This window comes from Mustela lutreola, chromosome 3 (assembly GCF_030435805.1).
Source record: "Mustela lutreola isolate mMusLut2 chromosome 3, mMusLut2.pri, whole genome shotgun sequence".
Taxonomy (NCBI): Eukaryota; Metazoa; Chordata; class Mammalia; order Carnivora; family Mustelidae; genus Mustela; species Mustela lutreola.
Window position 1 is genome coordinate 161,235,749 of NC_081292.1, and position 19,963 is coordinate 161,255,711.

General features: G+C 39.0%; 1 protein-coding gene across 4 annotated transcripts in view; it reads left to right on the top strand.

Moving 5' to 3' along the window:
* STAM2 (signal transducing adaptor molecule 2) overlaps nt 1-15,684 on the top strand; it is a 54,771-nt gene extending 39,087 nt beyond the window's left edge. For 3 of the 4 annotated variants that reach the window (XM_059167336.1, XM_059167337.1, XM_059167335.1), the window contains 3 exons: nt 5,084-5,237; nt 8,286-8,455; nt 10,665-15,684. In XM_059167336.1, the coding sequence (XP_059023319.1) occupies nt 5,084-5,237; nt 8,286-8,455; nt 10,665-10,896 (556 nt within the window). In that variant the 3' untranslated portion in view covers nt 10,897-15,684. The other variant, XM_059167338.1, reaches the window with a different exon arrangement.
* The last annotated feature ends 4,279 nt before the right edge of the window (nt 15,685-19,963 follow it).

Consider the following 19,963-nt stretch of genomic DNA (forward strand, 5'->3'; position numbering starts at 1 on the left):
TTTCCAAAACTCTTACAAACGGATAACAAGCTGGTACTTTTTACTTTGGTAGCATATTTTTCCCCCTGTGGCAGTATAGTATTGCCTAGAATGATGGACTCATGCTGTTATGGTACCAGTCTTCATTTTCTTACTTGGGCTGGAACTGAGGGATAATGAGTACTGAGGATTAAGCTGAATCAAGCACAGAATGAAGACTGGGTCTTGTTAGGTGATTAGAAGTAGTATTTGTAAAACTTTCAAATGAAATTTCCCTTGTGTTTGTGAAGCTAAATCCAAACACATGCCTCTCCTTGTTTTTCTTCTTGTATTTCTGTATTTCTCTTGTCCTTTTAATTTCTTTATCCCACATAGTCTTACTCTTCCTTAGAAAAAGCAGCAGCACTGAAGGATAGACTCAGCATTTTGAACTTTTCATTTCTTTTTGTCTTTTCTGGCTCTTCAGCTTTCTGTTTGAAGCCATAGTGAATGGAAGACAAGGATAAGACTTTAGTGTTCCATCATCATCCCTTTCTAGATTCTGTTTGTTGAATTACGGTATCAGACCTCACAAGAAGATGGAGCACCTGGGCGGCTCAGTCGGTTAAGCATTTGCGTTGGGCTCAGATTATGATCCTGGGGTCCTGGGATCAAGTTCTTCATTGGGCTCCCTGCTCAGTGGGGAGCCTGCTTCTCCCTCTCCTGCTTCTGTTTCCCCTGCTTGTTCTCTCTCTCTCTTGCACTCTGTCAAATAAAAGAAAATCTTTTAAAAAAATTTAAAAAACCCCTGCACGAGAAGAACAGGAATTACTTTACTTATCTGCCTTTATCAGAGAAGGGTAGTAATCTCAAGGTTTTTTTCTAGTCACTGAAGATTATAACCTTTTTCCATAAGATGTTTTTTATAAATCCCTTATATTTTCTACATAAACGAGAAACAAATCCCTGTCAAAAATTAATGAAATAGGATGGCTGGGTGGAGTTGTTAAGCATCTGCCTTCAGCTCAGGTCGTGATCTTAGGGTCCTGAGATCAAGCCCCTCGTCAGGCTCCCTGCTCACAGGAAGCCTGGTTCTCCCTCTCCCACTTACCCTGCTGGTGTTCCTGCTGTCACTGTCTCTCTGTCAAAAAAATAAATAAAATCTTTGGCCGGGGGAAGAATGTCAAGATGTTTTAAAAAAAATTTAATGAAATGATGGTGGTAGTTTCATTTTTGTTCTTATTTTGGAGAAAGCATTAAATATCTATGTATCTATCTACTGTGGTTTCAGTGCAAGAATATTAATGGTCAGTGAGTATTCGAACTGGAAATGATTAGAAAGAAAAATGTCAGTATTACCTTAGGGCTAGGAGTACAATCACTATAAACCTTTCTGTATCTTAAAAGTAATCCATATACTTTAACCCAGCAAATTCAGGCCCATACTAAATATATAAGGATATATGCAAAGATTTACCTCTTAGAAGATTCTTCACAGTATTATTTATAACAACAAAATTGGATTTATAACAGCAAAGTTGGAAGTAAATAAAACATCTTTCAGTGTAAGATTGATTTCTAAAATAAAAATACACATCTATACATTATACAGTAAAAAGCATTTCATTGATAAATGTCTGTTGACATGGAAGGGGCGCCTGGGTGGCTCAGTCGTTAAGCATTTGCCTTTGGCTCAGGTCATGATCCCAGGGTCCCGGGGATCTAGCCCCACAGGCTCCCTGCTCAGCGGGAGGCCTACTTCTCCCTCTTCCACTCCCCTGCTTGTATTCTATCCCTGTCTTCTTTCTCTCTGTCAAATAAATAAAATCTTTTAAAAAATAATAGTAAAAATAGGGGCACCTGGCTGGCTCAGTGGGTTAAAGCCTCTGCCTTTGGCTGGGGTCATGATCCCAGGGTTCTGGGATCGAGCCCCGAATCAGGCTCTCTGCTCAGCAGGGAGCCTGCTTCCTCTTCTCTCTCTCTCTCTGCCTGCTTTTTTGCCTGCTTGTGATCTCTGTCTGTAAAATAAATAAAATCTTTTAAAAATAATTAAAAATAATAAAAATAAGTATTGACATGGAAAAATTTCATACTATGTAATGCAAAAGCAGAGAATATTGGCAGTATAATCTTATTTTTGCTTATAAAAAGAGTATCTTCAAAGAAATAGATCTAGCACAGTTAAAAATCAGAGTAACCATTTCTGATATGAGTTTTTTGAGTCACAGCTCACCTGTGAGTTCAATTTCAGTTTCTGAATAGGCCAGTTGGCATTTTCTGTTTCATGGCCTCTGACTACAGATGCAGCTTCTATTCTGGAAAATACTTGCTGTTCTTCAACAAATTTTTATTGACTATTTACCTTTATCAGGCATTCAGAAATGAATAAAATACCATTTTTTTCCTTGAATGGATTATCATCAATTTGTTTTTCCTAGGGGTGCCTGGGTGGCTCAGCCTGTTAAAGCATCTGCCTTTGGCTCAGGTCATGATCCCAGGGTCCTGGGATCAAACCCTGCATCAGGCTCCCTGCTCAGCGGGAAGCCTGTTTCTCCCTCTCCCACTCCCGCTGCTTGTGTTCCCTCTCTTGGTATCTCTCTGTCAAGTAAATAAATAAAATCTTTTTTTTTTTTAATTTTGTTTTTCCTAATAAGAAAAACAACTTTACTGTCAGAAAAAGAAATTTGACATTTTTTTCTGCCATTGTTTGGAATGAGTTTTTTTTTAGATTTTATTTATTTATCTGAGAGAGAGAGAGCAGGAGCAGTGGGGAGGTGAAGAGGGAGAGGGAGAAGCAGGCACCCTGCTGAGCAGGGAGCCGGAGGAGGGGCTTAATCCCAGGACCTCGGGATCATGGCCCAAGTTGAAGGCAGATGCTTAACTGAGCCACCCAGGTGCCCCTGGAATGAGATTTTTTGACATTTATCTCACTAAGAAATTATACTGGGCAGACACATAAATTGACTCCAAAAACGTTATATAGATGTACTGAAGAGAGATCCATGGTCTGAACTTAACAATGTTCCAGATTACTCTTTTTCTTTTTTTTTAGAGAGTTGCAGGACTGGATCTCACCATCCTGAGATCATGACCTGAGCCAAAATCAAGAGTCAGATGTTTAACCAATTGAGCCCTTGTTCCAGACTATTCTAAGCTTATTTCCTATTGCCCTCCAAAAATCATTTTCTCCCACCTTGATTAAATTGCCCTTTTCATTCTTGCATTGTGTACCCTTCTCTCTCTTTTTTTTTTTTTTTTTTTAAGATTTTATTTATTTGTTAGAGAGAGAGAGAGCCTAAGTACAGACAGACAGAGTGGCAGGCTAGAGGCAGAGGGAGAAGCAGGCTCCCTGCCGAGCAAGGAGCCCGATGTGGGACTCGATCCCTGAGCCGAAGGCAGCCGCTTAACCAACTGAGCCACCCAGGCGTCCCTCCTTTTGCCTGTCTTAATTCACACTGTCCCACTGACCTGACCTACTCTTCCTTTTTGGCTTGGGCCTATCTACCCTTCCTCAGGTACCAGTTTAAGTCCCAGCTTCTCCATAAAGACTTTTCTAAACTCTTCTGTTCCTTACCTTTTTCATATAATTTTTAATTCAATTATATGCCATCTTACATTGCTTGCTATTTTCCATGTGCTTAGCTTTGTCCCCCCAGTAGATTGTAGTCTCTTTGAAAGAGAAAACTACATCTTCTCCATTTTCTTTGTGCTAGTATTGTATTTGGGCACAGTTAGTAAAGATTTTTTGTTTTTGGGTTGTGTCCCAAATCTTTGAAGGTGATTTCTGTGTTCTTCTGGTGTTTCATCAGTATTCTGAGTTACGTGGACCAAATACCTATGGTTAATTCTTAGTCACACCTTTATCAGCATGGACACTAATTTCTGAAGCTTTCTGTGTGGTGTACAAATGATACTCTGAAAATAGTTTGACTTGCTTTATATAGTCACACCTGCAAGAGAGGAAATAATACCTTTTTATTGGTTTCAGATATAACATTATAAAGGAAACATTATAGAGGAAAGGTGACAAGTCTTGATAGGATTCAGTCCAGGTCATTAATTTGGTAGTCCTGCGTCTGGTCATCCACCTCTGTTGCTTGTCTTTTGATCCTCTCTGTGCGTATATAAAAAGCTACATTTAATATACAGGCCGTGGGTGCCTCATGAAGTGCCCTCTAACTTGTATGAACTTGTCATTGCAGTGGAAGTTCTTTATTACTCCCCAGGGGAACAAACAAAATTGAACCAAGTCAGAAGGGTTTGCACTGGGGTTCCTTGGGCAAATTTGAAAAATGCCGTTACCTGGATTGCTTATACAAGAGAGTATCTGATTTCACTCACTTTCTCAAAAGAAACCAGCAAACAAGAGCAATAGGGGGCGCCTGGGTGGCTCAGTGGGTTAAGCCGCTGCCTTCGGCTCAGGTCATGATCTCGGTCCTGGGATCAAGTCCCGCATGGGGCTCTCTGCTCAGAAGGGAGCCTGCTTCCTCCTCTCTCTCTCTCTCTCTGCCTGCCTCTCTGCCTACTTGTGATTTCTCTCTGTCAAATAAATAAATAAAATCTTTGAAAAAAAAAAAGCAATAGGGACTAGTTTATATATTGTTTTTATTTGCATTTTCAAGGATAATTGTTAGATTTTTTTCATTTGATTCTCTATATAAGCAAATGAAAATCATTTGATTTTGTTCGTGTATGTGTTTTTATTTCAGTCATATCATGCTTCAAAGCAGGCTACTGACTTGCCTTGAGTACTACTTCTACTTGGATTTAATTAAGGCTTGGGTTCTTCCAAAATTGAGAAATTATTTTGCTTACTAATTGAGTTTTAACAGAAGCCTATAACATGTGAAACAAAATTGTCCTAGCACCAAAATTACGAATTGAGTGAATTTTTATGAGGTATGGAACGGACTTTTCCTAATATTATGAAGTCCTATCAGCCTGGTTATTACAAGAATTAAGGAATTCCTCCTCCCATTTTCCCATGGTGAATATTCTTTCATTGTATATAAAGAACCTTTTAAAATATGAATAGAAAATGTGCTAAATTTAAAAAGTAATTTATGTTCCTAAATACATGCTTAAAAGCATTGAAGAATATTAAAGTGCTTTTCTTCTCTATCAGGAAGCATTCAGAATTGTCTGAATTGAATGTAAAAGTCTTGGAAGCCCTGGAACTATATAACAAGTTGGTGAATGAAGCACCGGTATATCCAGTCTATTCAAAGCTCCATCCTCCGGCACATTACCCCCCTTCATCAACCGGGATTCCAATGCAGGTGAGCATATTTTTTAGAACATTTTTCAAAATTAGACAAAAGTTTTAAAGAAAATGTTTTAAAGTTTAGTATTAAAATTTCTATGGTCCATGTATAAAATCATAAAATTTATCTTCGATGGTCCAAAAAAGTATGGGCTAAACAGTTAGTGTTCGACAAATGAGATACAGGTATTTTATAACTAATTTTAGTTCTTTTTTTTTAATTTATTTTCTATTTATTTTCAGCATAACAGTATTCATTATTTTTGAACCACACCCAGTGCTCCATGCAATCCGTGCCCTCTATAATACCCACCACCTGGTTCCCCAACCTCCCACCCCCACCCCTTCAAAACCCTCAGATTGTTTTTCAGAGTCCATAGTCTCTCATGGTTCATTTTTAACATGAACTAAGAGACCATTAAATAGATGATGGGAGTCCTGGTTCTTCATTTGCTTTTGTAAATGGAAAGCAAAAATTCCTTAAGTAAAAAGTTCAAGTCCTTTGATTTAGGACAATGCCTGACCTACCAGAAGTTCCCTAGCTGAGGCACCAATGCTGTTCCTGTTTCTCAAAAAGCAAGAGGTAACATTTCTTTAAAAAATTTCTCAAGGGGTGCCTGGGTGGCTCAGTGGGTTAAAGCCTCTGCCTTTGGCTCAGGTCATGATCACAGGGTCCTGGCATTGAGCCCCGCATTGGGCTTTCTGCTCAACAGGGAGCCTGCTTCCTCCTCTCTCTCTCTGCCTCTCTCTCTGCCTGCCTCTCTGCCTACTTGTGATCGCTCTGTCAAATAAATAAATAAAATCTTTAAAAAAAAATTTTTTCTCGGGACGCCTAGGTGGCTCAGTGGGTTAAGCCGCTGCCTTCGGCTCAGGTCATGATCTCAGGGTCCTGGGATCGAGTCCTGCATCGGGCTCTCTGCTCAGCAGGGAGCCTGCTTCCCTCTCTCTCTCTCTGCCTGCCTCTCCATCTACTTGTGATTTCTCTCTGTCAAATAAATAAATAAAATCTTTAAAAAAAAAATTTTCTCTCAAGATTTCTTTGATTTACATGATGAGTAAAAGGCTTATTAGGGAACTTCTTTTGTCCTCTGGTCATGCTGTATATTTTTTCTTTGATGCACAACTTAAATGTTAAAAAGTCACGCGCAGCAAGGACGTGATGCAGGCCTTTCAGTGCAAGGTCAGAAGCCATTAATAAACAGCCTCTTCTCCCAGGACTGTACACCTTGTTGTGCTTCCTGCTGAATGAATACTTAATATTTATCTTTAGCAAGTATTCTGAAACCTTTTTTAAATTTCAGCCAGTTAGCAGTTGAATTCAGAATGGATTTGGACGAACAAAATTCATGTTAATTTATGAGAACTGATATATAAAGGAGCATGTGAAGGAGACACCAAGGAGAAAAGATAGAATGTGGGTGCATAAGCTAGATGACTTGACACGCCATAATTGTTAAGTAAAAATGAAGAGTTTCTATGGTAACTGTCACATCAGACAAGATGCATTTATCAAATATGCTATGTCCCGAACTTTTGAAAGTGGAGAAAAGAATCATTGCATATGAGGGTAGAAAGGATTTCTGGGTGCAAAAGATAGCTGGAGTTATTCAGTATTGCTTCTGTTTTCAATGAGTTTATTTGCTGCTACTGTGAAAGTGGAACAAAATAGAAGTATCTCCATCATTGTATGATAGAACTATGTTACATTTGCTTCTTTGTGTGTGTCTGAAGGGTTATTTATCATTCCTGTGTCAGGTTTTTCTGTTCAGTTGCATACTGTTTATAATCTGTTTTGGTAAGCATAACTCAGGTTTCTAAAAAGTTATCTTTCTGTCTGTCTGATTCTTCACATCCCTTCTATCTATACTGTTCATGTATAATAGCACTTAAAATATTCAAAGGTCCTATTCTCATTAGAAAAAAATTTCTTACTGAAAATGTTGGAGTAACACACCATGAGTTAAATCTGTGAAGTCTACTCAGGAACCCTGCACTGCGGAAGAGGTCCGTTCCTAGGCTCAGCCTGTTGTCATTGGGTTGGTACGTGTTGGCCGAGGAGGTGATATGATTGCAGCTACATTAAAGTCGATTTGGCACTTCCAGCATGCTAAATTTTCATGTCCATGCTCTTTTTTTCTTTTCTTTTAAGATTTTATTTATTTATTTGCCAGAGAGAGAGAGAACACAAGCAGGGGGAGTGGCAGAGGGAGAGGGAGAAGCAGGCTTCCCACCGAACAGGGAGCCCAACTTGGGGCTCCATCTTAGGACCCTGGGATCATGACCTGAGCTGAGGGCAGACACTTTAACTGACTGAGCCACCCAGGTGCCCTTCCATGGTCTTTGCTTTGCACATAGCTTTGTTTAAAACTGGAATGATGATAGTTACTGTATGATACTTAATTATTAAGTATGTGCACTATTATACTGGTAGGCAGATGGAGATATTACCAAAAGCATTAGGTAGGGCACATAAAATATCCAAAGAAATTTAGACCATTTTGCTGTTTCCTGAGGATACATCTCATTTACCTAAATATCTTCTTTACTTTTTTCCTATTTGTTGTGAAGGCAGAAAATAAAGGAGACATTGCCAGAGAGGGTCTGTGCCCTGCCCTGATACCACTTATTCTTACTCTCCCAAGTTTCATTCTTAGGAGTTGAATAAGTCATCCTGGGATATGGGTGAAGAAGGTTGTCATTGGGTTGGTGACTTGAAGTGATAATGGGCTGTCCTTCAAGGGAGTATGTAGTTTCCTGGGGGCTCTGCAGCAAGACATGTTCTTGAGTAATAGGCAACCTGGATGGATTCCAGCCTGCTGCTTAAAAATATGTCATCTCCTGCAAAGTAAAAGAACAATCAATTAAATCATAAATTTCCATAGGTTTGGCACTGTGATTTGGAAGTTCTCCACTTTTTGTACTAGGGTGGATAGGTTGGTAGAACCAGATTGTGCTCTAAAGAACTATAACATTTTATTTCATTTAAGTCTTTTAAAGTATTAAATATATTGTTAGATAGTAGTTTGGGAAATTAGTGAATCAACCTTTTCTCTTTGTTTAATAGACATACCCAGTTCAGTCACATGGTGGAAACTATATGGGTCAAGGCATTCACCAAGTCACTGTTCCCCAAAGCTATAGCATAGGACCAGATCAGATTGGTCCACTGAGATCTCTGCCTCCAAATGTCAATTCCTCGATGACAACACAGCCTGCACAGACTCCATATTTAAGGTAAGTTTTTGGGACCTGTGTTAATTTTGTAATTGTACACGTAAATTTTCACAGAATTTCATAATGAGAATAAACTGATTTTTCTTTTTATAATAATAATTGAGATAAAGTTGTAGAACTGCTCATTCCTAATGCTGTGAAGTCAGAATGTTCTTAGCTTTACTACCCCTACTAAAATGGTTGCCCAGACATGGCTTATAGTCTGGGTCTCAGGGACAAACTAAAGCTGTCCCTTATAAGGACAAGTCCATGATATACTTAGCACTCTTGCTATAATCAGCCTAGCAGAGGCATATGTATCAGGCATATGTATCTGCATGCACTCCTGAATATCAGAAAGCTTTACTTTGACTCCCAAGTGCCTTTGAGCTGTGGAATTTGTGGTCTAATTTTTTTTTTTTTTTTTTTTTTTTTTTGAGAGCAAGAGAGCATTGGAGGGGAGAGACATCTCAGGCACACTCCATGCCGGACTTGTGGGCTTGGAGCCAAACATGGGGCTCCATTTCATGACCCTGACCCCAAGATCATGACCTGAGCCTAAATCAAGAGTCTGATGTTTAACTGACAGAGCTACCCAGGCACTCCTGTGACCCAGTTGTTTATACTAACACTTCTGTTAAGTTTGAAAATGATGTTTAAATATTGCTTTTTATTAACTGGTTAGCAGTACGAAATGTTCCCTTCAATGTAGTCATGACAGATGATATTTAAGGTCTCTTTCCACTCGAATTCCCTGAATACAAATTTTAGGTAGTATCCAAAAATTAAGTAAACCTGTTCACATTGGTGTTTAGTTCAGTTAAAATGTAAAATTTTGTTACTCTGTTTGACGCTAGAAGTTATGCAGAAAAAAAATTGGAGGAGTATAGACATTAATTCTCATAATAAACAGTATATTTGGTATAATTTGAAATTAATGTCTTTTTTAAAAAAATGTATGTTTAGCGGCATCAGTGGGTTAAAGCCTCTGTCTTCAGCTCAGGTCATAATCCCAGGGTCCTGGATTCGAGCCCCGCAACGGGCTCTCTGCTCATCGGGGAGCCTGCTTCCTCCTCTCTCTCTCTGCCTGCCTCTCTCTGCCTACTTGTGATCTCTCTCTGTCAAATAAATAAATAAATCTTAAAAAAAAAAAAAAGTATGTTATATTAATTATAGGAATAAGCTGGAGTTCTGCAACTTGGTGTGATTTTTCAACTTGTTTTTTTGTTTTGATCTAGCGTTAGTAAGTAAGCTATATAGGTCAAGACTATCTTGAGGGTAGGGCGCCTGGGTGGCTCAGTGGGTTAAGCCACTGCCTTCGGCTCAGGTCATGATCTCAGGGTCCTGGGATCGAATTCCGCATCGGGCTCTCTGCTTAGCAGGGAGCCTGCTTCCTCCTCTCTCTCTCTGCCTACTTGTAATCTCTCTCTGTCAAATAAATAAATAAAATCTTTAAAAAAAAAAAAAAAAGACTATCTTGAGGGTAAATTCAGGGTCCTGTGTGGATTACACTGTTCTCCCTGCCTTTATTATTTTTATATAGAGATTCAGGTTCAGTTACCAGGGACTTTGAAAGTGCCACTATCGAAAGAAAGTGTAGAGCATGTGAGGAAAAGAGGCGGTCTCCTCTGTGCTGGATTGAGCTAGGAGAAGGGAGAACACGGTCCACAGGTGTACTTTGGAGGGTTCTGTGCTCATTGTAGCTGGCCAAGGATACCCCTGTGAGAAACACAGTCTGCATCTCCTCAAAAGATTTTTAAATATTTGCAATAAGAGGTTTTGGAGAAAACAAAATTAAATAGGCCTTAGAATCTTATAATTTTTGTTTTGTTTTGTTTTGTTTTATGATTTTATTTATTTATTTGAGAGAGAGAGAGCGCGAGCATGAGAGGAGAGAGATCAACTGGAGAAGCAGACTCCCTGCCGAGCAGGGAGTCCGATGTGGGACTCGATCCCAGGACTCCAGGATCATGACCTGAGCTGAAGGCAGTCGCTCAACCAACTGAGCCACCCAGGCGCCCTGTTTTTTGGTTTTTTGAGTACTTTCTTCTTGGCAGATATAAAGATTATGTTAACAGTGTTGGACAGTTGGAATAATTAAATTATAATCAGAACAGCAGTTATATAAACTTAAAAAGATAGAAAGGCATTTTTATTGTCTCGTGATGACTGACCATGACCTAGATAGTACAAAGTAAATATGGTTTTCTTTTAAATATTTTGTTTGTAGCACTGGACAAGACACTGTTTCCAACCCTGCTTACATGAACCAGAACTCTAACCTTCAGTCAGCTGCTGGTACTGCTGCTTACACACAGCAGATGGGAATGTCTGTGGATATGTCGTCTTACCAGAACGCTACTTCTTCCAGCTTGCCACAACTGGCCGGCTTTCCAGTGGCAGTTCCAGCTCATTCAGTCGCACAGCAGCAAACAAATTACCATCAGCAGCCTCTTCTTTAGAACAAACCAAGCATTTTCTTGAAAGCCTTCATATGTGTATTACTTGACCCTTGTGATTCTAATCTAAAAATATTAAAAGGAAAAAATTTTTTTCTCAACTCAAAAAAATCATGAATAAATAAAGCACAAAAACTTATCTTACTGTGCTAGGCCATGAAGGGCTTTTTCAGTCCAATTTGTTTGAAGTGCAACTTTGATCAGAGGCAGCTTCAGATAGCTTCCAGTTAATTTTGTCTTACTTTCAAATCTCTCTACGCAAATCTGGACACCCAGTAAGTAGCCTTATGACACTAAATAGCATGAGCTAGGAGTATGAAGTTTTTGCTTTAAAGACACCACTGTTTATCCCTAAAACATCATGGTAACTGGGAGAGCACCAAAACCTTTGAGTATTTTTTTTTTTTTTTGTCTGCTTATTTTTTTCAGTGTCCGCCACAAACCATTATTTTAAAAAAGGCAAACTTCTTTTTGGGTGAGCATTTAGTTTGCCAGCATATTTCCCTTTGGTTCCTTAAATTGCAGTTGTGTTTGCAGTACTGTCAGTTTTGCTCTCTTTTCTGTTGAGTAATAATTAGCATATAATTGTCTATAGAAGCAAGAGCAATTTGGAAGGAACAAAAATGTTTTCTGTTATTAACGTGAAGACTGTAGAAATGCAGATGTGTGCGATTAAGTGTTTAGCTACTTCCCTGTCATGGCGGCTGTGGGCTAAGGAATGCCCCACAAAACATTTCCATTCCCTGAAGACAAACGTTTTTCCTACAAGGCTCCCTTGTATTTAGTATTGCCACTAATGACCTTCTAAAGTGACCTTCTAAAGTGACTTTGGCCATTCTCTAATGAAAATAATAAGGTCCCCTGTTTTCCTTCCTGAAGTGTGGTGTGCAGAGATGCTGCATTTTCTTTTTACGGATTACTTGTCAATTTGACCCTTGAGACATTCCTAGTAATTTGATGTGATATATCCCAAGCATGAATAATAAGTGTGTTTTTATAGATGTGTTGTTCAAGTACCATTGCTATGCCAGGCTATTGAGAAATTTGGCCATTCCTTTCAGAGATAATTCTAAGCCTGTGGGATTGATAGGGTAGCTATCAGGACAGTTTTTCTGAAGTCTGCATTTTATAAATTTGCAGTGCTAATAGATTCCATATACTATAGGAATTACGTAGTAAACCAGTAGGGATTGTTTTCTCCTAAAAATACATACACTACTGCATCATCTACCAACTTGTTAGATAACGCAAAATAGAAGATGGCGAATATATATGCTTACAGATACACGGTACTTAGACTGGGAGAAACAAAGGACATAAGTGAAGTTACTTGCCTGGGAGCAAGATTTCTAAATTGTTTTTTAAAGAGAACCCTTAATCTTTCTGCTAAGAATCCATTTGAAGACAGTGCTCTGAAAATTTTTGTCATTTATCTATTTACAGAAATTTAATTACAAGTATGTTCTTTTTCCAAAGAAACTGTGTCCTAGAATAAAATAGTCTATATACTACTTGGTCTACATTTAAAGGAAAAAAACCAACAGTATTTGGAAGCCCAGTTTCTATCATTGTCTTATTTCAGATATAAGTAACTGAAAAAGTTTTAACCTTGAATGTCTCATATTCTTTTTTTCACCCAGTATTTTCCTCCCATGTGAATTCAATTATATATTTACAAAAAATGCTAAAAGGGTACCTTATTTTTTGGAAATGAATCTTCTGTTCTTTAAAGAAAAAACATAAAAAGCATTTATAAAGCTGCTCTTGATAATGTTGGCATATATATATCAAAAATCTTACATCTTTTCCTCCCAGTGTTTAATAAGGTTATTTTAATGTTTGTGTAAATATTTCATGTATAATTGTGATCAGAATTGTAAAAGCTTAACTTGAGTAAGTCTTTGAACTAGTATAAATACTGTACACCCGCTAAATTGGGATCAGCCAATTAAGTTCACCAAATGTAGTTTTGGAATAATATAACATGCGACATGTATATAAATCGTGTATATTGGCATTTATCTGTGAAATTTTATACATCCAGAAGTTTCTTCTCCCTCTTAAATTAAAAACAATTTTATTTTGGCCACACTGTAATGAATTTTGTGTTGCAGGTTGTCAGTAGTATAAAATGTTATTAAATCTGTGTACTAAGATGGTATTTTTTGTGTTAATAGGAAATAACAGGGTTGTTATTTTTCTTTCTTTTCCATGATCTTATGGGTTGTATTTATTTTAAGACCTCTTTATAATTAAATGTTTTCTGCCAAAGGAATTGTCTAATATCAGATTTCTACACTGGGTTCATACTTGCTGTTTTATAAAAAAAATAAAAATAACTTCTATTTCATATGAAATCTTGATACATTAGAAAAATTTTCTGAGAATTTATAATAAAATTACTTTTCATCAATGTAGAAAGAATTTCCCTTGGGTGTTAAAATACAGGAAGTAGATTATGGTCTTGTAGTTTGGAAAATGTACAGTCTGCCAACATTGTCTTATAATTTGGTAATCTACAAAATTACCTGAACATTAAATAATTATACTACTTATCAATTAGGATTTGAAATTATTTGCAAGTACATTGTCCTCTGATGTTATTTCAAGGAGTTGATACTTGACCACATAACAAATTTTCACTATGTTTTACAGAGGATTTATAAAGTTTCACCTTCCAGATTTTTTAAACATTTATTTTGAATGTTCAAAATATTATGGCTTTGGTATTTTTAAAATTTCTCGTAGAAATCGCAAGTGTCTAGTCTTTTGGCTTCTGGGGAGGATTTACTGAATTGTTATGATGAGAAAGCTCAAGTTATTTTTATAAGTAATAAATTATAAATAATATAGCATCAATCTATCATGCTTTGTTTCTGTGAGAAGACATTTTTCTTATTTACTTATATCAGTCTTAGTCAATAAATAAAGGGAGGACTCAATTCTAGGGATTTAATTTTTTTGTTGTTAGTACAATTTAGTTTCTTTTGGAGATTAAAGATTTAGATTTTTTTCAAGTTTTTTTCCCAGAAGAATTATTCTAATTTTACCAAGCTAAATTTGAGTTAGTTTTCTAAAAACCTTACTGTGTCAAAAAGAGAAATTATGTTGCTTCTTACAAAGTGTAGTGGGAGGAATCGTGTGCCCCCCCCCCCAAAAAAAAATTCATGTTTGCCTAGTTTGTCAGGATGTGACCTTATTTGGAAAAAGACTTTGCAGATGTAATTAAGGATCTTGAGGTGAGATCATCCTAGATTTAAGGTGTCCTTTTAAAAGAGAAAACACACAGATTACACAGCAAGCGGGACCTGTAAAGATAGAGACAGAGCCTGGAGTGAAGGTGCCACAAATCAGAGATGGCTGGGGGCCACCAGAAGCTGGAAAAAGCGTGGAAGGATTCTCCTCTAGAGCCGTCAGAGAGATCACAACTTAGCTGATACCTTGATTCCAGATTTCTGGCCTCTAAACATGAGAGAGAAGACATTGATGTTGTTTCAACCCTAGGAAACGAATAAACACGGATAAAAGTGTACAGCAAACTCCTGAGTACCAACGATTTCAAACATATAAAATTGGTTAAATTTGTTACGAGAATTTGGAGACAAATGTCTGTAGTCCAGAAGTAGCAGTCTTATCTTTTCTAAATTCTAATGAAATTGCATGGATTAATGAAAGATCCCTGTTGATTCCATTATCCCATTTTTACTTTTTTTTTTTTTTTTTTTACATCACATCTCAGTAATTTCCTATGCCAGAGAAGTTAACAGGATGACAATTTATGCGTTTTCTATCCAGTCTTCTATCTTCTGTCTACCCACTCTTCTGTAGTGGGTATTGACTGGACTGAAGAAATGTTTAAAGGCAGGCAGAGGAACAGAAGAAACAAAACTGGTGGGTGGGTATTTGCAACAAAGGCTACCAAAGAATGGAGTTTGCTTTTCTTATTTTACACCATTTGCTGCCCTGATAAGGAAAATAAAGGCTTTCCAATACCTATTCAGCAGGTCTTTGACCTCTACTGATTACCTGTTGGTCTAGGGAGCTGGCTACCTTTTTTTAAATACTGAAATGAACTCACATAAAACTAGCTGTTTTAAAGTGAAGAACTCAGTAGCATTTATTATATTTACAATGTTGTACAACCACTACCTCTAGTTCCAAAATTGACCTTTTGTGTCTGCTCTGACTTACCAGATATTTTTTGAGCTTTAACTCCACATATACCACAGTGTGTGTGTGTGTCTGTATGCCTTCGCACATGTGCATGTTTCATATTACCACAGTTTATCCATTCATGTGTTGGATACTTGGGTTGTTTTCATCTTTTGGTTATGTGCATAGTACCACTAGGAAGGTGTGTATATGTATTTGAGTACTAGTTTTTAGTTCCTTTGGCTATATATAAGGGTGGAATTAGTGGGCCAAATGACAATTCTATGTTTAATTTCTTGAGAAATTACCAAATCTCGCAGCTGAACCATTTTTATATTCCTGCCAACAGTGCAGAAAGATTCCAATTTATGTCCTCACCAGCACTTATTTCTAATTTTAAGAAATTCTAGCCATCTTTGTATATATGAAGTTGTACCTCGTGATTTTTATTTCCATTTCCCTAATGATAAATAATGTTGAGTGTCGTTCATGTGCCTTTTGGCCACTGTATATCTCTTTGGAGAAATATCTGTGTAAATCCTTTGCTCATTTTTTAACTGGGTTGCCTTTTGTTGCACTGTAAGAATTCGTTATGTTCTGGATACTAGACCTTCAAATAGATGCATACCTTCAAACACATTTTCCCATTCTGTAGGTTGTCATTTCACTTTCTTGATGATATTCTTTGATTAACAGAAGTTTTTAATTTTGATGATATCCACTTTACCTATTTTTTCCTTTGTTGCTCCTGCTTTTGGTATCACATCTAAGAGACTGTTGCAAATGCAAGACGAAGATTTTCTCCTGTTCTAAGAGTTCTATGGTTTTAACTCTTAACAATTACGTCATTGATTGATTTTTTAGTTCATTTTTGTGTATGAGCTAGGAATCTAGCTTCTTTTTTTTTCATATGGATATCCAGTTGTCCCAACACCATTTGTTGGAGAGACTGCTTTCACCAGCTGCTTTTGAACACCACTACAACCTACCCTATGGTCATCAGTAGCCACAGCTGCAGTGCACCCCCTCCATAGCTAGAGAGTTTGCAGTCTAAAAAGTAACAGCCTAGGGCGCCTGGGTTAAGCCGCTGCCTTCGGCTCAGGTCATGATCTCGGGGTTCTGGGATCGAGTCCCGCATCGGGCTCTCTGCTCAGCAGGGAGCCTGCTTCCCTCTCTCTCTCTCTGCCTGCCTCTCTATCTACTTGTGATTTCTCTCTGTCAATAAAAAAAAAAAAAAAAAAAAAAAAAAAAAAAACTTTAAAAAGTAACAGCCTTGTTCTCATCTCTTGTCATATACCTAAAGAGGAGTCCATGCCATCTAGTTAGGATAGAGCTCCCCAAGGTGAACAGATAGGATAGGTGTCAATGTAGTGATGGTTTCTAGCTGTCAGAGACTTTTGTCCCTCCAAGTAACTTCAGACAAGTATGTGAAAAATGCATTGTCCAGATAGCAAAATGAGACTTAGAACCCCAGCCAAAAATAATCTTTATCATATTTCCTTTCTGGGAAACTCTCCCCTCACAATTTTCACCCATATGTTATTGGTCAGAAATGTCCCCAAAAGCCACCATTAGCAGCAAGTGAGTCTGGAAAGTGAGTATTTTGCTTTCTAGCCTCTAGAGAAGATAGGGGGAAGATGATTGGGAATGAGTGTAGTGTGGGCTGTACTATAATCTGCCACAGGGACAGACATGTCCAAGTGTATTTACAACCTGCTGTTACTATTTGTGTGCCTAGTAAATAAATTCAAAGTTAAGTTCGTCTGTTATTCCACGGTCAAATAAGCTCTTGTTAAGATTCTCTAATATGGGGCGCCTGGGTGGCTCTGTCAGTTAAGCGGCTGCCTTCAGCTCAGGTCAGGGATCGAGGGGTCCTGGGATCGAGTCCCACATCAAGGCTCCCTGCTCAGCAGGGAGCCTGCTTCCTCTCCCTCTCCCTCTGCCTGCCGCTCTGCCTACTTGTGCTCTCTAACTCTGTCAAATAAATAAAATCTTAAAAAAAAAAAAAAAAAAAGATTCTCTACTATGAGGGGCGCCTGGGTGGCTTAGTTGGTTGAGCATCTGCCTTCGGCTCCGGTCATGATCTTGGGGTCCTGGGATTGAGCACCCCTCCAGCAGAGTGTCTGCTTCCCTTTCTCCACCTGCTGCCCCCCCCCACTTACACTCTAATAAATGGGTAGTCTTTAAACAAAATAAAGATTCTCTAATATGAGCATGTTAGGTCCCCAGTGTTGGGTCCCCCAATAATGGGTCCGTGATTAAAGGAGCGAGACTGATACAAAGCGAAAGTCAAGCAAAGCTTTATTTTGCGCCAAGCATCGAGAATCAAACCGACTGGTCAGGGCCACGCCTCTTACAGAGAGCGCGACCCCTCCCTGCCTCACAGACTAACTTTTATAGAGCAAAGGCCATGCGGTTGAGCCTGGCCACACACAGGTGGCCAGTGAGATTGCAACACACAGAGAAAGCTGCACAGTCATACTAGGTCACACACGGGTGGCCTGGCCAATTGAATTACAATTCACCCCATAGTAGTTATTTGAATTAGCCTATCACCTTAGTCAGAATGGGTGCCCAAAAGGCACACCAAGGGCGGGGCCCATACTTCTTGGTAGCTAGGAGACAGTATGGCCCCCCACTGATTGAATGTCTCCACCTGACCTGACCCGCCCTTGTATTTGGGCTTTGTTACCTGGGATGGTTTCCTGGACTTGCTTTTAAGTTCCCCTGGGGAGGGCAGGGTCAATTTAAGTTTTACTACTTAAACAACAAAATGGCAGTTCAGCTGGGGTGGGCCGCTCTGGCTGAGTTGGCCCTTACAAGCATACCATAGTTTCAGTCAGTAAAGGCTAGATTTAATATATTTACATCTGTCCTAATGGTTAAAACTAGGACTTTTTTTCTAACCTCATGAGAGATTTAAAAAAAAAAAAAAAAAAGACCCTGGAAATGGGGATGGGAATAAAAGCTACAACTGCTCCTTTCTCTTCTGTTTAGAAACATAAAAAAATTAAAGATGTATTAGCATTCAATAACATAATTATTATATGGTGGAGATGCTAGGACTTGAATTTCCAAGCCTGAATTGTATTTGTGGCTTTGCCATGCGCTAGTTGTATAATATCAGACATTGCACTTTGGCTTGATTGAAAACCATTTTCATATACATGGTCACTGAATTCTAACACTCGTTAGGTAGAGCGGTAAGCGAAGAGGGTACAGTCACACAGCTAGGAGTGGCCAAGCTGGGATTATAAACCAGGTTGTATCTGAGGCTCAAATATGTGCTTTTCTCCACTACATGGGTGTGACTCACGCCTAGAAATAATTTGTGTGTTGTGTTTGTCAGGTAACAACTGTAACAACTTCATTTCGCACACATTACTGAGATAGATGGGGTCCCAAGGGCTCACATGGTTACAAAATACCTTCAGATGTGAGAATGCTCATGTGAGAAAGAGCATAATAGCAGCTGGATCTGTCTAATGTGTGCACCGTAGTACTATTAGTTCTGTCGTAAGGGGAGGGAGTGTGGCTGATGAGACCAGAGCCTGATGTAAACAGACTGGCTCTTTATGAGACTCCGTGTGGAGGAGGGGTCAAACATGGGGGAAAGGAAGTGCACAGAGTTCTGTGTTTTCTTTTTCAAGATTTTATTTATTTATTTGACAGAGGGACAGTGAGAGAGGGAACACAAGCAGGGGTAGTGGGAGAGGGAGAAGCAGGCTTCCCGCTGAGCAAAGAGCCCCATGCTTGATCCCAGGACCTTGGGATCATGACCTGAGCTAAAGGCAGGTAATTAACGACTGAGCCACCCAGGCGTCCTGAGTTCTGTGTTTTCTGATCAGAAAAGAGCATAATCCAAGGGATTTCTAAGGAAAACAACAGGTGACAACTAGTTGAGGCTGATTTGAACAAGAGTGGTTCTGAGTTGAAGCCTAAAATCCCGGGAAGCCTAAAGCCCTCAAAACTGTCAGAATCCTAAAAACACATCTGTTACTGAGAGAAATCTTCGGCCTGAGCTTGGATTTCAGTTACATTCTGTATAGGGGCCAAACCTTTTTTTTTTTTTTTTTAAAGATTTTATTTATTTATTTGACAGAGAGAAATTACAAGTACACTGAGAGGCAGGCAGAGAGAGAGAGAGAGAAGGAAGCAGGCTCCCTGCTGAGCAGAGAGCCCGATGCGGGACTCGATCCCAGGACCCTGAGATCATGACCTGAGCCGAAGGCAGCGGCTTAACCCACTGAGCCACCCAGGCGCCCCACCTTTTTTTTTTTTTTTTTAAGATTTTATTTATTTATTTGAGAGAGAGAGACAGAGAGCACAAGCCAGGGAGGGTCTGAGGGAGAGGGACAAGTAGCCTCCGCACTGAGCGGGGAGCCTAATGCAGGGCTCAATTTCAGGACCCATGAGGTCATGACTTGAGCCAAAACCAAGAGCCAGACACTTAACTGACAGAGATGCCCAGGCGCCCCAAGGCCAAATTCTTCAGAATCACATAACTAGGTAGGGCCTTCACGGTCTCACCCTTGACAGCCCTTCTAACCTCTTCCACTTTCTTATATACACACTGGATTCCAACCCTCAAACCCTAAATTATTTGTGTGCCAATTTGGCTTTTTCATACCTGTGCTTGGCTCTGTTTCTTTGTCCGAAATTCTTTTGTCCATTGGATAAATTGTCTTTTCAGGTGTCAGCCTTTGCACGTTGCACTGATTGTAGCCCCCAGACCACGCTGCCCTACAGTAGCCTCTTGTAACTATGTCATAGTGGTTGCCACCTTGCACGGGATCTGTCCTGTGTATGTTGATCTGTCTCTGTCAGATACTATCATTTGGCTCATTCAACATGCATTCCCAACCACCTTCCTCTATATGGAAACCATATATTCCTCTACATGGAAGTCAGTAAACAA